This window comes from Paramormyrops kingsleyae, chromosome 3 (assembly GCF_048594095.1).
Source record: "Paramormyrops kingsleyae isolate MSU_618 chromosome 3, PKINGS_0.4, whole genome shotgun sequence".
NCBI lineage: Eukaryota > Metazoa > Chordata > Actinopteri > Osteoglossiformes > Mormyridae > Paramormyrops > Paramormyrops kingsleyae.
This window is the reverse complement of record NC_132799.1, coordinates 1,232,100-1,251,730: the sequence shown is the minus strand read 5'-3', so window position 1 is coordinate 1,251,730 and position 19,631 is coordinate 1,232,100. Positions and strand designations below refer to the sequence as shown.

Here is a 19,631-nt window from a genome sequence, read left to right as displayed (position 1 = left end):
TGCATAAAGAACAGTCTGCATTTCACTCGTCATAAGGGTCACATGCCAGAGCTCACAGGAAATTCTGCATAAAGAGCAGTCTGCATTTCACTCGTCATAAGGGTCGCATGCCAGAGCTCACAGGAAATGCTGCATAAAGAACAGTCTGCATTTCACTCGTCATAAGGGTTGCATGCCAGAGCTCACAGGAAATGCTGCATAAAGAGCAGTCTGCATTTCACTCGTCGTCATAAGGGTCGCATGCCAGAGCTCACAGGAAATGCTGCATATAGAACAGTCTGCATTTCACTCGTTGTCATAAGAGTTGCACAGGTGTCTTAGGGAATGTTATCAAAAGGATTCCAGTATAATAATATTCTCATCAATGATTCCTTAACTGTATCAGGAGGGTGGTTGAAGATGAAACCTCATTATTTCAATGTATTTCTGCGTGTAAATTCAGATGATTATAATAGTAAATTAATGATTATAATGAACTAATAAAGCTTGTACTTGAAAGGGCTTGTCATTACAGTTTAAAATGTTGATGACTAGTTGTTCAGATTGGGATTGGTGTTCTGAGCATTTTTTTAAAAATTATATTTAATTTTTAATTCATATTTAAAATGCAGGTTCTAATGATGCTCTTTATATATGCCATTCAATATTGTATTTCTTCTTGATCTTACCTTAATCCAAGTGATAAAATTTAAAATCTGTATGTTGTACCAGGATGTTGACATCAAATGGGTGGAATATCAGAACATGGTAAATTACCTGAGCCAGTGGATCAAACATCATATAGCCATCATGTCGAACAGAGCGTTTCCCAACAACCCAGCAGAACTCAAGGTAAGAACGTCCTGAATCTCCATTGAGTTGTCCTTGGGGGGTGTTCATAATTAAACACAATAGGAAGGCAAGGTGAGAGTGACTTTTAAGACCAGTCATGTGAAACGCCTTTGATTTTTTTTGCTTTTGTTTTGAAAGGTCTCCTCCCGTAGTCTCCCTGTGCTGAGGTCTAGTGCTATTTCTGGATAGTATTGTGGGCTTTTTAAAGGTCCAGGGGCATGTGTAACTTCACTCCTTTGGAATTTATCATGAATGCATGTACATCTGAATATTAATATCGAGCTGTCAGTAAAGAGATGCAGGGAATAGATTCATATATTTCAACCGTTAACCAACTGTTTCACATCGACTCCTCTGAAAGGAGTAGAGTAGTGTGAGTAACACCTGCTTTTTACTGGCGGTAGGTTATCCCTCCGGAGAAGTTTTGTTATAAATTTGTAATTTATAGGAATTGAACATCAAATTCTTTTTTTCCCTGATAGGCACTTTACAGTCAGTACTTGCAGTTTAAAGAAACTGAAATTCCTGTGAAGGAGAACGAAAAGACCAAAATCAAGAACCTCTATAAAATGTTAGAGGTAAGTATGTGCATAGCTGTGAACATTAAAAGGCTGAGAAACTCTTTGTGAAAACAGATTATTAACAATTGAACTTGTTTTGGGAGCAGGTGTGGATGGAGTTTGGCCGGATCCAGCTGCCACAGGGGTACCACCCGAATGACGTAGAGAAGGAGTGGGGCAAGCTGATCATCGCCATGCTGGAGCGGGAGAAGAGCCTAAGGCCAGAGGTGGACAGGTATGCAGGACCTCAGTACACTGCCAGAGCTACACCATGATTGATAAACAGGTATGCGGCACACCGTTCCTCTGCTGGAGCCGTGCGGTGATTGATAGACAGGTATGCAGGGCACCGGTCCTCTGTCGGAGTGATTAATAGACAGGTTTGCAGGACACCGGTCCTCTGTCGGAGCCGTGCCGTGATTGATAGACAGGTATGCAGGACACCGGTCTTCTGTCGGAGCCGTGCCGTGATTGATAGACAGGTATGCAGGACACCGGTCCTCTGCCAGAGCTACACCATAATTGATAAACAGGTATGTGGCACGCTGGTCCTCTGTCGGAGCCGTGCCATGATTAATAGACAGGTTTGCAGGACACCAGTCCTCTGTCGGAGCCACGCCGTGATTGATAGACAGGTATGCAGGACACCGTCCTCTGTCGGAGCCGTGCCGCGAGTGATAGACAGGTTTACAGGATGCCGGTCCCCTGCCACAGCCGTTTGATGATTGATAGACAGGTATGCAGGATGCCGTCCTCTTCTGGAAGCGCACTGTGATTGATGGACAGGTATGTGGAATGCCAGTCCTCTGCTGGAGCCGCGCTGTGATTGATGGACAGGTATGTGGAAAGCCAGTCCACTGCCAAAGTCACGCCGTGATTGATAGACAGGTATTTGGGACACCAGTCCTCTGTCGGAGCCACACCATGTTTAATGGACAGGTATGTGAGATATCGGTCCTCTCCTGGACCCGTGCCATGATTGATGGGCAGGTATACGGGATGCAGGTCCTCTGCCAGAGCCGCGTTGTTAATGGTGAACAGGTATGTGGAATGCCGGCCCTGTGCCAGAGTCACACCGTGGTTGATAAGTTTGCTGGCCGAGTCACACCATGATTGATGGACAGGCAGAGTATGCAGGATGATGGTCCTCTGCCGGAGCCATGCCATGATTAATAGACAGGTTTGCAGGACACCAGTCCTCTGTCGGAGCCGTGCCGTGATTGATATACAGGTATGCAGGACACCGGTCCTCTGCCAGAGCCATGCCGTGAGTGATAGACAGGTTTACAGGATGCCGGTCCCCTGCCACAGCCGTTTGATGATTGATAGACAGGTATGCAGGATGCCGTCCTCTTCTGGAAGCGCACTGTGATTGATGGACAGGTATGTGGAATGCCAGTCCTCTGCTGGAGCCGCGCTGTGATTGATGGACAGGTATGTGGAAAGCCAGTCCACTGCCAAAGTCACGCCGTGATTGATAGACAGGTATTTGGGACACCAGTCCTCTGTCGGAGCCACACCATGTTTAATGGACAGGTATGTGAGATATCGGTCCTCTCCTGGACCCGTGCCATGATTGATGGGCAGGTATACGGGATGCAGGTCCTCTGCCAGAGCCGCGTTGTTAATGGTGAACAGGTATGTGGAATGCCGGCCCTGTGCCAGAGTCACACCGTGGTTGATAAGTTTGCTGGCCGAGTCACACCATGATTGATGGACAGGCAGAGTATGCAGGATGATGGTCCTCTGCCGGAGCCATGCCGTGATTGTTGGACAGGTATGTGGGACGCTGTTCCTCTGCCGGAGCCGTGCCGTGATTGATGGGTCCCCCTCCCATACTTAAGCGACAACTTTAGCCTAAGTTTATGTCGACTCTGACCTGCACTGGGTGATGGGGCTTGAGGGGCAGATAGAGCTACTGGTGATTTTAATTTAAAATTGGTGGAAATAGTGGTGAGTATGGCTTGTAATTTGTCATTTTCAAGCAGGTGATGTGATGCTTTTGAGCAGTGAGGTTATAGTTTTACACTGTGTCCATGTTATATATGGGGTGTGGACTGAATGGCTAATGGTAGCTTGTTGGTATAATTGCTGAGGTACCCTGAGCAAGGTACCGTCCCCAAGCACTGCTCCCCGGGCGCTGAGTTAGCTGCCCCCTGCTATGAAAGTCACATATGGGTCAAATGCAGAGGACACATTTCGTTGTTGCGCACTGTGTGCTGTGGTGTGTTGACAATGACCACTGATCACTAAATTCTAATTCTAAATTCTAAATTCTAATTCTAATTGTTATAGGATGCTTTCCTGAAACATCTCCTTCTCCTTCATTTGGATGTGGTTGCAGAGCGTGTCTGAGCGTGGGAAACCTGTGATGGTGATCCGCACCCTTGTTTATGTGTTGGCAGCGATTAAATGTAGCTTTACGAGGGGCCTTAACCTGGGCGTTATCAAAATGGGTCTGTTCTCGACAAGTCGTGTCAAACCGAGGCGTACTGACAAATGCACACGTTGGCAGAGTGAGACGTAGTTTATGTGCTCCATGTGCCATGGTAATACAGTTTTTCTGTGTTTTACTGGGATGGGAAAACACCTTTTTTTTTGCCGTCCTGTTAACGGAAATAGATACAGGGTGTGCCATGCATTAAGGTTGATTAATAAAGTTTCCCTGTAAGCCATGGATTGTTTGTAAATTGGATCCTGTCTTGCCCTAAGTAACATTCCACAGCACCCTCCCCTGAACACCACAGCTGTCTGAACCTGTGCTGGACTGTCAGAGCTGATGTGAACAATAACACTTAAGATGTTATAAGCTTCGAGGCCTCGAGCGAAAGATTATGAAGGGGTGGGAGGGGATGGGTGTGGGGCTGTGCAAATATCACTGGACCCATCCTTCTGCGTCAAGTGGAGCCTATAAATGGGAGTCGCCTCAAATGAGCTGTACCAGACACTGCTGTAGGAACACCAGAGACCAGCCTGAGCGGCTCAGAGCCCAGCTTGGAGCCCAGGTTCCGGCTGGAGGGAGGCGCCGTGATTCTGGTCGAGGGCAGTGGCGGGCCTGAAACAGGGACGGTCTTCTGCCATGCACAGCAACCTAACCTACTGCAGCAGTGATAGTACGCTGACCAGCATCGGTTCCTCGGAGAACCTGCTGTCCGGGTCTTCTGACCCGATTCTTACCAGCACTCCACTGATACTCAATAACAGCACGTTGTACAGACCCAGGTGAAGCTTTCTGATAGCCCACACTGTTTTTTTCATTTATCTTGTTTGGAAGTTTTATCCACTTCTTGCAGTCCGTGACATCATGAGGTAGAGCCTCGTCCAGGGTGCTGGAGGCTCCTATGGCTGAGGCTGTTGTTACATTTTTCCTTTTCTTTTGTTTACTGTTGTATAGCTGCATCGATTGTGGTGATGCAAATTGAAAATGAGTGACAGCGTTCTCTTGTGCCACAGATGCATTTTGAATGTAACGTCTTTGATTCTGACCTGTAGCATCTGCTGTTCTCTTTTCCAGACTTGACATGCTGCAGCAGATTGCCAACAAGGTCCATCAGGATTGTGTGTCCGGGGAGAACAAGCTGGCACTGGCCAGAAGTGCCTTGCAGTCTGTAAGTGGTTAAGGTTCTCTGTCTGGACAAAAACATTTTCAAACATTTTCGTGTGCTTCTTCATAAATCAGATGCTAATTTTAGCATGTTATGAGCCAGGATGCAAAACGACTAGAATCTGGAATCCAGTTCCAGCACGAATCCGATGTGGCTGGATACCTGCTAGAGTGTGAGAACCTCTTGAGGCAGCAGGTTGTGGACATTCAGGCTCTTCTGGATGGGAAGTTCTATCTGGCAGACCAACTCCTTCAGAGGTACCGTTTAACCACTAGCCACTGACAGCCTTGTTATTACATTAATAAATATAGCATATTGTGAGTATTTAATTAATAATGTTATAATTTAATTAATAATATTATCATGACGTTGTTAAGAGTATTTCAATGTTAAACGTCCCATGAGCTGATGCTACACTGACTTGAGTAGCCTGACTTCTTCTGGCATGCTGTTCTGTCTCTTCCATCTTGAAGGGTGTCAAAGCTACGAGATGATCTGCTGGCCCTCAGGACGGAATGCAGCTCGATTTACAGCAAGGGCCGCACCCTCACGACGGAGCAGACCAAAATGATGATCTCGGGAATAACGCAGAGCTTAAACTCTGGCTTCTCCCAGGGCATAAGCATGGGCCTCACTCCCGGCCTGACCACGGGCAGCCTGGTGTCCCCTGGCTCCACCTTTACCTCCAGCCTGGGCTCGTCCCTGATGCCCGGGCTCACGCCTGGCATGCTGCCCGGCAGCATCCAGAGCTACGTGGCCAGCACAGGGGGCATCGGTGTGGACCACGGCACTCTTCATCATCTCAAGCACCTGCAGATCCGGAAGCCGCTGGGCAAGTCCTCACTGGTGGACCCCAACCTGAGTGAGGAGGAGGTCAATATGAAGTTTGTCCAGGACCTCCTAAACTGGGTGGAGGAGATGCAGGTGAGAACTCTGGCCATGGCACCTTTAGCTCTATATGAAGATTAGTGTCTGAGAGTGATTTTATAAATGGCATAAATGCCCCTTTTCCGTTTGTCTCAGCAATATTAGCTGTTGCCCAAACCACAGTTTTGTAAACAAACACCAGACAATGTGTTTAGTAATGGATGAATAAACGGGCTGGTGTTTCCTGTGAAGGTCCAGCTGGATCAGACTGAGTGGGGTTCAGATTTGCCAAGTGTTGAAATGCATTTGGAGAATCACAAGAGCGTGCATGGAGCGATCGAGGAATTTCAGATGAGCCTCAAAGAAGCCAAAATTAGTGAGGTGAGGATTCATTAAGTGACAGGATAATGTAACATGTATACCGTAAACATGTAAATGTTTTAGGTTTTTTGGAGATCTTTAAATAACAATGGACATCACAGGGAAAATCCTTTAATGGTGCGTTTTCTTCCACAGATCCAGATGACCCAACCTCTGAAACTCAGCTACTCTGAGAAATTGGGCAAGTTAGAGAGCCAGTATGGGAGGCTCCTGGTGAGTCTTCACTCATTGTTCATGGGCACCTTCACAGAATGAGGACAGGAGCACTGTGAACTGCAACTGAACATGAGGGCTTTTCTGCTCCATCAGAACTCCTCAAGGAACCGCCAGAAGTACCTGGAGAACCTCCACGAGTTTGTGTCCAGCGCGACGCGGGAGCTGATCTGGCTCAACGAGAAGGAGGAAGAAGAGGTGGCGTATGATTGGAGCGACCGGAACAGCAGCATCTCAAAAAAGCGGGATTACCACGCCGTGAGTCGCAGCCCTCCAACGGCCTCGTTTCCAGTTCTTCCGTGAACATGACCAGCCAGGACAGGCATTCCTGTCCGCAGCTCAGGCTTGTTCTGGAGCTGACTCTCTAGCAAACTGCAGCACTTTGCTTTGGCACCATAGGCTGACATCTTACGTCCTCTTGCTAATATGCTTCGAATATCTTCCATTGCCAAAGAAAATAGGAGAAGGAATGTTATTGGCTTGTGGTCTTCAAAACTATACACTATAGAAAGTAAAGAATTCATTTATATAAAAGAAAGGCTTGTAGTCTGTGTATATTGGAGTCATATGTACAAGAAGTGTCTGTGTGTGTGTTTGTGTGTATGTCTGTGTGGTCCCGGTATGCCTTACCTTGTGGGGACCAAATATCCCCACAACGTGATGAATACATGTTTTTTTTTTTTCCTTATGAAGACCAGTTTCCTGGTCCCCATATGGGAGAAAACTTTTATAAAAATCCATGACTGCAATGAAAAAACTAAAAATACAAAAACTCTTGTATTTTGTTTGGTTACTTATGGTTATGGTTAGGGCTGGGTAGGGGTTGTCATAGTTAGCATTAGCATTTTTCCCAGAGAAATGATTGACCAGTACCCAAAAAGATATGATTACACGACAGTGTGTATGTGTGCATGTACTCAATGCATTACTTCATGTTCTGATAGACTGTGGTAGGTCTAAAGCAGACTTCTGACAGTATTGTGTACTGCGGCAGTGAGTACATTAGTGTGTGGTGTGATTAGGGTGTGTTTGCATCTCGGGATCTAGGCCCTGAGGTGTCTGGTCTTGCTGTTACAGGACTTGATGAGGGAGCTGGAGGAGAGAGAGATGGCAATCAAGTCTGTGCAGGACAAAGCAGAGTGCCTGCTTCTGGAGAGCCACCCGGCCAGGCTGACTATCGAGGTAAAGACTTGTCACCCGGAATGTTCTACAACTTTTGAGAAACTGTGCTTGGTGGTCATGTTTACGTCAAAATTTTGTTTTTATAACAAATAACTAAAAAGTCTTTCTAAACAATCAGATGGTTGAGCAGAACTTGGCAATGGGCCTCCCTTCAGCCCCTAGTTTAACTTCACTCTCTGACCAACTAATCACAGGCATACCGCGCCGCCATGCAGACACAGTGGAACTGGGTCCTGCAGCTCTGTGGCTGTGTAGAGCAGCATCTCAAGGAGAACGCCATCTACTTTGAGGTGAGTCTCCCCACCTCCCGCGATGCTAATTATCTGTATGAGAATCGGGACTGGAACTCTATCTGGTCTTTCTGCTTCATTGCCAGTTTTTCACTGATGCCAAAGAATCCTTGGATTATCTGAAGAACTTGCAGGATACCATCCAAAGGAAGTATGGCTGTGACCGGACTAGCAGCCTACATAAGCTCGAAGACCTAGTTCAGGAATCTATGGTGCGTAGAAAGAAAAGGAAGCCGTAATATGACTCGAGATTAGAGGGAGTGTTAATATGTGGTTGGACCTTCAGTTAGTGAACCTCTGGCTGTGTGTTTGCCCCTCTAGGATGAGAAGGAGCAGCTCCTCCAGTATCGCAGCACCATAGCGAGTTTGGTTGGCCGTGCCAAGGCCATAGTACAGCTGAAGCCCCGCAACCCCGAGAGCCCCATCCGGACCTCCATTCCTGTCAGGGCCATCTGCGACTACCGACAGATTGAGGTACCGCTCTTCTCACATTTGTCATGGTAGCTCAAAGATGGCAGCTGTGTGGTGATCACAAACCCCCATAAAATCGAACTTTCAGCAACTCTTATAACTTGCAAGTCAGCTTTTTGTCACTAAGTTGAATATATTGATGAGAAAAACATGGGACCTCTTCCCCTCTTTACTTGGGTGTTTTATCCTCACATCAAGTGTTGAAGACCTGTTGCCTTTGGTTCTTCCTGGCCTTTTCCAGATTACTATATATAAAGATGACGAGTGCGTCCTGGCTAACAACTCGCATCGAGCAAAGTGGAAGGTGATCAGCCCAGCTGGGAATGAGGCCATGGTCCCTTCTGTCTGCTTCACCGTGCCTCCCCCCAACAAGGAAGCAATGGAAACGGCTGCCAGGTGGGACAGGCCCCCAGTAGTGGATACCCAGTTCTGGGAAAGTGGATGAATGGTTGGATGTTTAGTAATGCTGTATGACCTTTCTCCCATTCCCTTTTTAGGACTGAGCAGCTGTATCAGAACGTTCTTGCTTTGTGGCACCGGTCCCATGTCAACATGAAAAGCGTGGTTGCGTGGCACTACCTGATGAACGACATCCAAGCTATCCGCAAAAGCAACGTTGCCTCCGTATGGATGTTTTATGTGGTTTCTTTAGTTTTCTTTGGAGCAAGAGTTCCCTTATTACATATTGATATTTCCAGTCTGTTCCATATGTTATGTAATTTTTTTTAACTTAAACCTTCATTCACCCCGAAGTGAGAAAATAGAACAATTCTGTGGTTTCCTGGTTTACAGGGTCATCAATTTGAAGTCCTAATGCTTCTCCATTCTGACAGCAGTGAGATGTTCTCTATGCTTTCCAGATTGTTCATAGTTTCCTCCCTGTTCTGTAGATCAAGACCATGCTCCCAGGTGAGCACCAGCAGGTTCTAAGCACCCTGCAGTCCCACTTTGAAGGCTTTCTGGAGGACAGTGAGGAGTCTGAGGTTTTCTCACTTGCGGACCGCACCCATCTGGAGAGGGAGGTGCAGGCCTGTAGAGAGTTCTATGAGGAGCTGCTCAAGTCTGCAGAGAGAGGCAAGAAGGTTTCTCTAGTCACATGTGGTCCTCCAAGGGTTCCCCTAGTCACATGTGGTCCTCCAAGGGTTCCCCTAGTCACATGTGGTCCTCTATGTGCTCCTGTAGTCACATGTGGTGCTCTAAGTTTGTTAGGCATAGAGTAAATCCCTTTTGGAATTTGTACTTTTCTTGCTGTGCCCTTGATCTTGAACCTTGTAGAATTTGTGAGTGGTTTGTGTGATTATATGTGTTCCACTTAGACACTTTGCAATATTGCACAGTAAGATAAAGTTGATGATTCCCCCATTCTTTCACAGTCCTGTGATCACGTCCCAGTTGGATTGTGTCAAGTCATGCTGAGGTTTTACACTGACTGAGACTTACTCTTTTTGCCCTCTTATGGGAAACAGAGGAACAGGAGGAGTCTGTATACAACCTCTTCATCTCTGAGGTTCGCAACTTCCGCATGCGCCTGGAAGGCCACGAGGAACACCTCATCCGTCAGATCCGTACTCCCGTGGACCGGGATGACCTTCAGAAGAGCATGATGCGCATCGCTGAGCAGGAGGTGGGTGTGCACCCATCAACAAGCTAGTTTGTGAAAACCTCTCACATAATATTAAAGGAGCAGGGGGTCACAGCACCATAAATGGTGGATCAGGGGATGATTAAAGGAGGTGCCTGGTTGAGGAATTAAACTGGGTGTTTGGGCATTTGTTGTTGTGGAAATTCATTTTTAGGTATTTGGCTATCGTATCCCTAAACGCACATGTTGGTTCCTTTCATGGCAATTTGCAGAGGATGAAGAAGGAGTTGGACCAACTGAAGGAGGACCTGGAGACCATGAAGGTGAAGTGTGAGACATTCATCAGTCAGGCCTCGACCTCACCATCGGTCCCCAACCTCTCCTCTGAGCTGAATGTCCTGATCCAGAGCATGAACCAAGTCTACTCCATGTCCTCAATTCATCTGGAGAAGTATGTTTCAAGCTTCTTTGTGGTTATCTTGGTTGTTCCATTTTTATGAACCATCTCAGTACTGGGTTACAGGAATTCTGAGTGACGTTGATGTTGATTTTGTGGCATTTGCAGGCTGAAAACTGTGAGCTTAGTGGTGAAGCACAGTCAGGAGGCGGAAGGGCTGGTGAAGCTGTATGAGGCCAAACTTTGTGAGGAGGACACTGTGAATGCTGACATCAAGGCCATCGAGATGGTTATGAGCACTCTCAAGGTGGGGCTCCCCACGATAGCATCTCATGGATGGGCATTGATGATGCCATTTTGCAGTTTCAATGTGCATTTAATGTGTCTTACAGGTCTCTTCTTGATCATTTCAAGTCTGTTTATGCCAGAGACCCTTAAAGTGTGTGAATCACTATGCACTAATTGAGCTGTCCTTGTAATCACAGTGTTTGTCATATGTTTTTAGCAATGGCGCACAGAAATTGACGAAAAATGCGAGGTTTTCCATGAGTTGGAAGATGAGCTACAGAAGGCCAGAAACATTAGTGATCGCATGTTCAAGACACACAATGAGCGGGACTTTGACCTGGACTGGCACAAGGAGAAGGCTGATCAGCTTAGTGAGAGATGGATGAGTTTGCATTCCCAGATTGAGAACAGGTTTGTAACAGAATTCCTTATCAACTCATCGTGATTTGATGAACGAAGCCTGAAGGATTTCCTTTTTTTTTATTTTCAGACTTCGTGACTTGGAGGGCATTGGTAAGTCTCTGAAATACTACAGAGAAACCTATCACACCCTGGATGAGTGGATCAACGACATGGAGACAACACAGCTGAAGGCCCAGCAGCAGCAGCCGGAAGACAGCAAGGCCCTGGCAGAGCTGCTCAACCAGCAGAAGGTGGAGAAGGACACAAACTGGTCACTTATGGCTCCTTCATAACTAACCCACATCACAGTTCTTATTTCATGACTAGAGACCTGAAGTGGGCCTTTCATTATGTTAGGCCTTTGAATTCTTCTTAAAACCATTATATTACACTGTCACAAGTGAATTGTTGTGATTTGCCGGCTTGCTGCTTGATGCCTTGCAGGTCCTCATCTCAGAAATCGAACAGAAGCAAAGCAAGATTGATGAATGCCAGAAGTATTCAGAGCAGTATTCTGCTGCTGTCAAGGTGACTCTTTGTACACGTGCTAAATATGTGACTTTTATTGTCTGGTAAACCACCAGGCTCATTGAAGTTGGAAGGTCAATGTTGTATTGCTCTGAATAAAAATTTACCTTGAAACAGCTGACTGACTCTTTCAAAACACCTTTTTGATATGGGTAAACATATGAATCAGGGTTAAATGTTCCTCAAACTGCTTCTGGTGCCTGAATTATGGACACCAAGGATTCCGTTTGTTTTGTCCAGGACTACGACCTGCAGCTGATGACCTACAGGGCAATGGTGGACTCACAGCACAAATCCCCCGTGAAGCGGCGGCGGGTGCAGAGCTCCTCTGATGCCATCGTACAGGAAGTGAGGGCCGTTCTGCTCCAGTCAGGTGGAGTTTGCGAGTCGCGTTGGGGTCCCTGTTCTGAGAATGGCTGCTTCTTCTGTCCTTGCAGTTCATGGAACTGCGGACTCGATACACAGCTCTGGTGACCCTCATGACCCAGTACGTGAAGTTTGCAAGTGAGAACCTGAAGAGGACTGAAGAGGAAGAGGTAGGGGATTTCTGTGGGCCTCACAAGACATCCTATTCCGTTATTTCCATTATAGTGCTAATGCTGGTTCAGCTAAAACTATGAAGTACTTTTCACATACACTATAAAAGTGTAGTAAAAATTGTAGTATTGCTGAATTTCACTAGTATTCTGTTTTCTTCCTGTACTTCACATAGATAATGAGGCTTGTCTTTTGTCATACCTTTGTGTGGCTTGGACCTTCATGGTTACGGTTTGAATGGATTTCTGGTGGTTTGTCTGCATGGCCGTTCATTGCATTTGCCTTTCTGATCCTTTACATTCCTGCTGGTGTCTCCAGCCAAACTAACACAGCTAGGGGTGATCACCCGCCAGAGTTTGGAATATGGGATACTAGTGTAATTAAATTCCCAATTATTTCATTTGTTCTTCTCGTTCTTGAAGGTTTGAATTTTTATGATGCCTTTATTTTTAATGTGTTTATAATATTTTATATTCATTTTTGAGATACAGATAAAATTGTAAATAAATTATAAATGATGTTGATTTAGCATTTATGGGCTAAAATGTATGAAATCTCTGAACTTTTTTTTGAAGAAGTGTTATTTTATTGTATTTTGATGCAATGGTTTTTTATTGTGTGTTTTTTTTTATGTCATTTTCATCATATTTTGTAGACAGTGATTGATGTTGTTAATTCCTCTTTCTACATTGTTCCTAGTCGGGTTTTCTGAGTCTGAAATGCTGATACAAAAGACATGTTCTTTTGTATTGCTGATGGTGATGGATATTTTCCTGCTACAAAATGGTGCTTTGTAGTAAATGCTAGAAAGTCATAGGAGCTTTTACATGCTGAAAGGTGGCGGGGGATTCTTGGTGTCGGAGCTAAATGCTTCACCACGCTGAGTACGCAAGCACTGGTCACAAAGTCCTAGCCCTTCACTTTCTCTGCCGGACATGAGCATTAGATGATGATGTCTCTTATTGTAGAGGAGGAAGGCCTCAGAAAGGAGTGAGTATATCACCTTGACACAGAGTATAGAGATGCAGAAGGCGGCCAGTGAGGAGGAGTTGGTCAGGCTGAAGGGCACCGTGTTGGAGTTGGAGGCAGTGTTGGCTGAGAGGCAGCAGCGCCTCGAGCACCTCGAAGGGGAACTGGAGGCCCATAGGAGGACCATCGATGACCTGACCCTCCAGAAGTCCAAGGCTGAGTATGAAGTGAAACAGTACCGTTCAGAGCTGGAGGGGGTAGTCAAAGGCAAGGCAGCCGCTGAGCTGGAGCTCAGCCGAGCACGACAGCTTGTTCAGCAGTCCGAGGCAAAGCACTCCGCCCTGGAGTCCAGCCTGAAGCTGCTGAAGAGCAACATCGAGGAAAGCACACTGCTCAGGAGGAAGCTGGAGAAACACCTGCGGAGGAAGGACAGTGATGTGCAAGACCTGGAGGAGCACAAACGCACTCTGGAGCGGGAGCTGAGGGCCAAAGAGAATACCGAGGCTGAGTTGATGGACTTGGTGCGAGGCATGGAGGTGAACCTGGCCCTGAAGTCAGAGTCCAGGGAATCCTCAAGTGACCTGCACATGTCCGTTGTGAGGGAGACTGTGCATCAGTGCAGCTTTGCCAGTGCTAACCTTCTGGGGTCAGACATGACGCTTCAGCATAAGATCGAAGAACTGGCCATGGGAAAGAAGAGGGCTGAGTCTGAAGTCAAGACGTTGAAGTCAGAGCTGAATTCGGTGCTGGTGCAGAAAACTATGGCTGAAGAGAAAGTGCAGCGTTTCAAGGAGCTTTTAGATGATGCGAATGGCAGGCTGAAGAAGCTCCAGATGGAAATGGACTCTGAAAGAAGCAGTAACAGACAGAGGCTAGAGGAGCTGAGGCAGGAAGTTACAGAACTAAAGAAGTCTGTTTATGTCTTTCAAGAGCAAGTAAAGTCCTTGCAGAGAGAGAAATCATCCCTGGAGCAAAAAGCCATCTTCCATAAAACTGAAGTTGAAGGCTTGAAGGAGCAGTTAAAAATAAACCATGGAAAGTTGGTTCAGAAGAGCTCTTTGGAACAGGAAATAAATCACAAGATGCGCTGCTTGGAGGACGAGCTATGCACGAAACAGGCTGATGGTGATTGTTTGAGATTTAAGGTCAACGAGCTGACGAGAAACAATGCTAAATTAGACAATGATCTCAGGAACCTGAAGGTTGCCATAGAAACCTTACAGCAAGAAAAAGCATATGCTGAACAGAAACTCAAAACCCGGAAGGAGGAGGTGGAGGGCTTGAAAGAGCTTCTCCAGAAAACCAAAGAAGACTTTAATCTGAAGACAAAGTCAGATCAGGAAATTCAACTTAAAGCTAGAAATCTGGAGATGGAACTTGAGAAAAACAGTCAAGTTGTTGTTCAGTTAAGAAAGAAGGTGGATGAACTAAAGAAAATTAATTTGGAGAGTGAGAGATCAATGAAAAATTTGAAATCAGAACTTGACAAGGTTTCCATGGAAATGGGCAGCAAAGACCAACATATCAATATATATAAATCTCAGGCTGAAAGTACAAAAACTCAAGTTAAAATCATAGAAGATGAACTACTAAAGAAAACACAAGCCTTACATGAGCTTCAGATTAAGCTGAGGGACTACAATGAAGAAGTCAGGAAAACGTCAGAACTACAGCAGAAAAACAATGCCCTCAGTCTGAGCATAGCTAATTATGAAAATGAAATCACAAACCTGAAATCCGAAATCAACTCTGTAAGCATTGAAAAGAAAATGGCTGACAAGTCAGTCCAAGAACAGAAGATTGAAATCAGTGATTTGAATCTGACATTAAGGAAAGCCAAGGAAGAAATTCAAAAGGAGAGCACAGAGGTTCGGAAATATTTTTCCAAAGTAAAGGAGCTAGAGAGTGAACTTTTGAAATATAAACAGACTATCAAAGAGATGACTGGAAACACTGACAGTATTACTTCAGATCTCAAGAAGGATATTGGCCTTCTTCAGAAGGACAAGGCGGCTGCGGACAAAACACTGATTACTCTCAAGGCAGAATTAGATGCTGTGAAAGCTTCTCTGAGGAGAACAACTGAAGAATTGCAGAAGGAAACCCAAGAGGGGAGGATGAACCAATCAAAAATCAAAGAGCTTGAAGGAGAACTTCAGAGGAACAGGCTGAAAATGAAAGAAATGACCTCAAGTTCAGAAAAGTTCTCAACAAATTTCAAACAGGAAATTTTAGTTCTACAGAGGGAGAGAAGTGCAGTGGAAGAGAAATCTCGGGCATTGACCTTGGAGGTTTCCCTGTTAAGACAGAAACTTGAGAAAGCACAGGAGGAAGTACGGCAGAAGCAGAAGGAATGTTCAGCTGCCCAGCTGAGGTCCCAGAAGCTAGAAGAACAGCTTGAAAATTGCAAACGGATGTTGGATGACTTAAAAGGAAAATTGGATCTGCAGAAAAATGCTTATGGAAGACACCTGGAAATATTCCAACAAGAGATGGAGCAAAAACTTCTGTTGAAAGAATCAGATGCCAAATTTGAATATGATAAGAAGTCAAGAGAACACATGTACAACACAGAAACTGCTGAAAAAGAAAAGAAATACTTGCGTCAAGAGATTGAGCAATTAAAAACTCTCAACGAGAGTACTCAAAAATCAAAACAGGAGACAGAGCAGCAAATAAACACTCTTCATTCAAAGGTCAGTCAAGTAGAGAAAGAGAAGAATGTCATCAACCAGGAACTAATTCATGCAAAAACTCGCATCACAGAATTAGAAACTGAAAACACAAAATTAACAGTGAGTATTTCTAAGATGGACAGCATCCAAAATGTCAGCTCTAAGGATAATCAAAGGCTGAAGGAAATGTTATCTGAGACAGAGCAGAAGTTAGCAGTAAGGGAAGTGGAAGCGAGGTCTCTGAAGGAGCAAAATGTGTCTTACGTAAAGGAGGTGCAAGGACTCCAGGAAAAGGTTTTAAAGTTGGAAGTCTCCACCTCCGAATCAAGAAAGATTAAAGACATGGATGGCAGGAGTAATAAATTCCACCAGTGTATGAATGATGATGAGATTACTAAACTGAAGAATGAGTTGCAGGTTGCGAAAAGGATGCTGTTATCTCATGAAGAGATTAAGGGTAAACAAGAGGAGGAACTAAGAAAAGTAAAGGTAAAAACTCTTTTCTTGACATTTTCGGTCCTTTTTCTTCACTGATCATTTTGAAACTTGAACTCACTAGACAATAGCAGTAGAAACATTGCAATTAATTTCAGAATTGTTTCCATTTACACACATACCTGTTTGCTGTGGAAAATGCTTAACTTCTAATGGTTCCAAAAATTTTGCATTTACAGATAGCAACCACAGAGAAGAAAAGAGTAAACGATAAACCAGTAATGACAGATGACAAGACTAACATTTATAACCAAAAGAAGATTCATAATGTCAGTCAGCATGTTAGTGAACAGGGACACTACGCTGTCACTGGATCCTCAACGTGTGCAGAAGTGCCCGCGGAGAAAGGCCAACCATGTAAATCCAACTCCATTTTAGCCGACGTCAAAGTGCATCTGGTTTCTCCAAACGTAAAGGATATAAAAGGCCTTGATGTGAGACCAGCTCACCTCATGGACAGTATTCAGCTTCACACCCTTAGGGGTCATGTGAGTATTCAACAGTTGGTGGCACTTAAGCTCTTAGAGAGTGACACCATCCAACAGTTACAATCAGGCCACAAAACCCTGGAAGAGGTACAGGATTCTCTTGCCAAATTCACCAGCAAATCATCTGCAATTGCAGGTGTTTACTTGGAGTCAAGCAAGAAAAAGATCTCATTCATGGAAGCTGCAGAGAAGGGTTTCATAGCGAAGACATACGCTATAGAGTTTGTTGAAGCACAGGCTGCTACTGGATGCATCATAGACCAGGTTACAGGGAAAGCCTATTCTGTCCTGGAAGCTCTTGATAAAGGGATTGTTTTGAGGGAGTTGAAAGATAAATTGTTAGATGCTGAGAAAGCAATCAGTGGCTACGTTCATGGTGGCAAGGTACTGTCTGTGTTTCAGGCAATGGAGGAAAGGATTGTCGACAGGCACAAAGGTAGAAAGATCCTTGAAGCACAGATTGCCACGGGTGGCTTGATCGATCCACAAAGTGGCATTCGACTGCCCCTGAACATCGCAGTTGAGCAGGGGTTTATAAACAAAGCCACCTTGCAGAGTCTTTATGAACCAGTTAGCAACCCCAAGGGTTTCCATAACCCAGACACAGGCCAGAAGGCTTACTACTGCGAGCTGCTCAGAACATGTGTCTTTGATGTTGATGGTCGTGTGTTACTCCTGCCTGTTGGTGACCGGCACCTCTCGAACATCACCCTCACTCGCACTCACAGAATATCAGTCATCAACAGCTGTTACGGTGCTGAAATGTCAACATATGAGGCATATGTGGACAAACATATTGACAGGAAGACCTACCTTTTGCTCTCGCAGCAGGAGACAGATTGGAAGGAAAGCTCTGTGATGGATTCAAGTGGCGGGATGCTGCACATTTTGACAGACTATAAAAGCGGAAGGCAGTTTTGCATTGAACATTCGCTGACTTTGAAGATGCTAGATAAAGCAGAACTAGGGAAATATCGATCAGGGCTCCTAAGTATTAATGAGCTTGTAGACATTTTGATTTCGAGGAAGACCATCTATGAAGATCCCCATTCTCCTATTGCTGGGCTTTGGGACTTCAGCCTAAAGTCAAGGGTATCCATTTATAAGGGGCTTCAGCAGAATCTGTTAGACAGACTTACTGCTGTAAGGCTGCTTGAGGCACAAGTGTGTACCGGTGGCATTTGTGAACCATCAACAGGAGAGAAGATGAAAGTGGCAGAGGCTGTTAGAAGAGGGCTTCTGGATGAGGCCTTAGCCCGCCAGCTCCTACAGTTTGAGCAAGCCTGCTCTGGCATCGTCCACTCACAGACATCCAAGATCCTGTCCGTGACACAAGCTATGCAGCAGAACCTGCTCCCAAGAGATATAGGCTTCAGGTGCCTTGAATACCAGTTCCTTACAGGAGGCCTGATCCACCCACAGACTCAGGTTCGAGTCAAGATGGAGGAGGCTATCCAGAGCGGCCTTGTCGAGGAGGCTGTTTTCCTGCAGTTGAAAGATGAGAAGTCCTATACTAAAAATCTGAGCTGTCCCAAAACAAAAAGGAAAATGTCATTCAAGGATGCCCTAGAAAAAGCCATCTTTGACCGTCATACTGGCCTCAAACTCCTGGAGGCGACCAAACTTCAATCTGTTGGCGCTTCCTCATCATTCCATTACATCTGGATGTATTGATGATGCTTGAATTACTGTAAGCCAGACAGCATAGGCTTAAATTTCACAACACTTGTATTTGATGCATATGTCAAATGAAAATGTAAATTAAGATATATACTGTTAATAATCTTAAAAAATGTAACAGATGGGATTTTGTCCTTTTTTTTTCTTTTTGTGACATTTCAATTGTGATTTAATGTACATGTATTCTATGAGGATTTATGTTTGTTTTGTATACATCTAACAATGGATTTTGATGAATCACTGAATCACAGCTGCTTCCATTGCTGTATTCACTGGTATATATTCATATTAAACAATAGCTTAAAATTATTACATGTTTTAAGGATTCTAACATTTTAATCAATCTCCTTACTCCATCTGACAGGAGCTTACCCTGTTCCTCAACACCCCAGGGGAAGGTTGTCCATGCCCCTCCCCTGTTGGCTTTTCCTTCCCTTTCCATTTCTGCCATTGTCACACATGCCACCACACTGACCTACTGTAACAGGCAATCTCTCTCCCTCGATCCCAGAAATCTGTAGACGACGAGAAGAAGGAGCACGGTGAGAAGGTCAATAAGCTGTTAAACTGGATGTCCAGTATGAAAAGGGGCCTTAGCAGAGAAGATAAGCCTGTGATAGATGGTAGCAGCAGCAGCAGAGAAGCACCTAGTCAGCCACAGGTAAACAGTCTGCTAAGGCCTGCAGTTCCCAGCCAGTGCTGTCATGTCTCCAGATCTACATTACAGTATTTCTCAACAAACTTAGTCTGGTGAAACTTTTGTAGAACCAAGGTTTCTTTTTTGTCCCATTTGTGACGACCAGCAGTTTATCAACCCAAACTCAAAAAGGTGTTATCACTTCTGGAGTTTTCTGGTCAGTAGACTGTATGTTCATAAGCACCCCCAGAACCTAAAATGTCACAAGGCAAAGAACAAGACACGTTTCACACATTATATAACCTACATACCTAAACGGTTACCATAGATATATCCCCTTTCACTAATGCACATGTAACCATTTGGTTGTGTGCATAACTTCAGACAGCCACAGCTTAACAAACGCTTTCTCTGATAAATAAGGAGGAGCACTTAGAACATGAACATATCTTTTATCAGTTGACCTTGCTGTATGTACCGCAGCAGGGGAAAGTTGTTCTGCATAATTTTGATTGGGAACATTTATGCAGAATCACACAGAATAAAGTGGTAA

General features: G+C 45.0%; 2 protein-coding genes across 12 annotated transcripts in view; both read left to right on the top strand.

Moving 5' to 3' along the window:
• Positions 1 to 19,631, top strand: part of dst (dystonin) — a 134,870-nt gene that overhangs the window by 52,304 nt on the left and 62,935 nt on the right. For 10 of the 11 annotated variants that reach the window (XM_072709348.1, XM_072709346.1, XM_072709340.1 and 7 more), the window contains 25 exons: positions 712 to 831; positions 1,314 to 1,409; positions 1,499 to 1,626; positions 4,906 to 4,999; positions 5,099 to 5,253; positions 5,470 to 5,920; positions 6,116 to 6,244; positions 6,380 to 6,457; positions 6,554 to 6,715; positions 7,535 to 7,639; positions 7,834 to 7,929; positions 8,016 to 8,141; positions 8,251 to 8,403; positions 8,642 to 8,796; positions 8,898 to 9,024; positions 9,291 to 9,474; positions 9,867 to 10,024; positions 10,255 to 10,433; positions 10,548 to 10,686; positions 10,885 to 11,078; positions 11,158 to 11,320; positions 11,514 to 11,597; positions 11,838 to 11,945; positions 12,035 to 12,133; positions 18,953 to 19,102. In XM_072709348.1, coding sequence (XP_072565449.1) covers positions 712 to 831; positions 1,314 to 1,409; positions 1,499 to 1,626; positions 4,906 to 4,999; positions 5,099 to 5,253; positions 5,470 to 5,920; positions 6,116 to 6,244; positions 6,380 to 6,457; positions 6,554 to 6,715; positions 7,535 to 7,639; positions 7,834 to 7,929; positions 8,016 to 8,141; positions 8,251 to 8,403; positions 8,642 to 8,796; positions 8,898 to 9,024; positions 9,291 to 9,474; positions 9,867 to 10,024; positions 10,255 to 10,433; positions 10,548 to 10,686; positions 10,885 to 11,078; positions 11,158 to 11,320; positions 11,514 to 11,597; positions 11,838 to 11,945; positions 12,035 to 12,133; positions 18,953 to 19,102 — 3,633 coding nt within the window. Of the gene's footprint in view, positions 1 to 711; positions 832 to 1,313; positions 1,410 to 1,498; positions 1,627 to 4,322; positions 4,614 to 4,905; positions 5,000 to 5,098; positions 5,254 to 5,469; positions 5,921 to 6,115; positions 6,245 to 6,379; positions 6,458 to 6,553; positions 6,716 to 7,534; positions 7,640 to 7,833; positions 7,930 to 8,015; positions 8,142 to 8,250; positions 8,404 to 8,641; positions 8,797 to 8,897; positions 9,025 to 9,290; positions 9,475 to 9,866; positions 10,025 to 10,254; positions 10,434 to 10,547; positions 10,687 to 10,884; positions 11,079 to 11,157; positions 11,321 to 11,513; positions 11,598 to 11,837; positions 11,946 to 12,034; positions 12,134 to 18,952; positions 19,103 to 19,631 lie in introns of those variants that run through there. The other variant, XM_072709345.1, reaches the window with a different exon arrangement.
• LOC111835203 (uncharacterized) lies at positions 12,140 to 18,750 on the top strand. The gene is made up of 2 exons (XM_023795248.2): positions 12,140 to 16,267; positions 16,453 to 18,750. The coding sequence occupies exons 1-2, from the start codon at positions 13,157 to 13,159 to the stop codon at positions 18,433 to 18,435; spliced, it is 5,094 nt and encodes a 1,697-aa protein (XP_023651016.1). The 5' UTR covers positions 12,140 to 13,156; the 3' UTR covers positions 18,436 to 18,750.

Bases quoted from the DNA above. Each gene is read 5' to 3' on its own strand.
- LOC111835203 (XM_023795248.2), top strand. From the start codon at position 13,157: ATGCAGAAGGCGGCCAGTGAGGAGGAGTTGGTCAGGCTGAAGGGCACC. The intron at 16,268-16,452 runs GTAAAAACTCTT...TTGCATTTACAG, and splicing joins AGGAACTAAGAAAAGTAAAG to ATAGCAACCACAGAGAAGAA.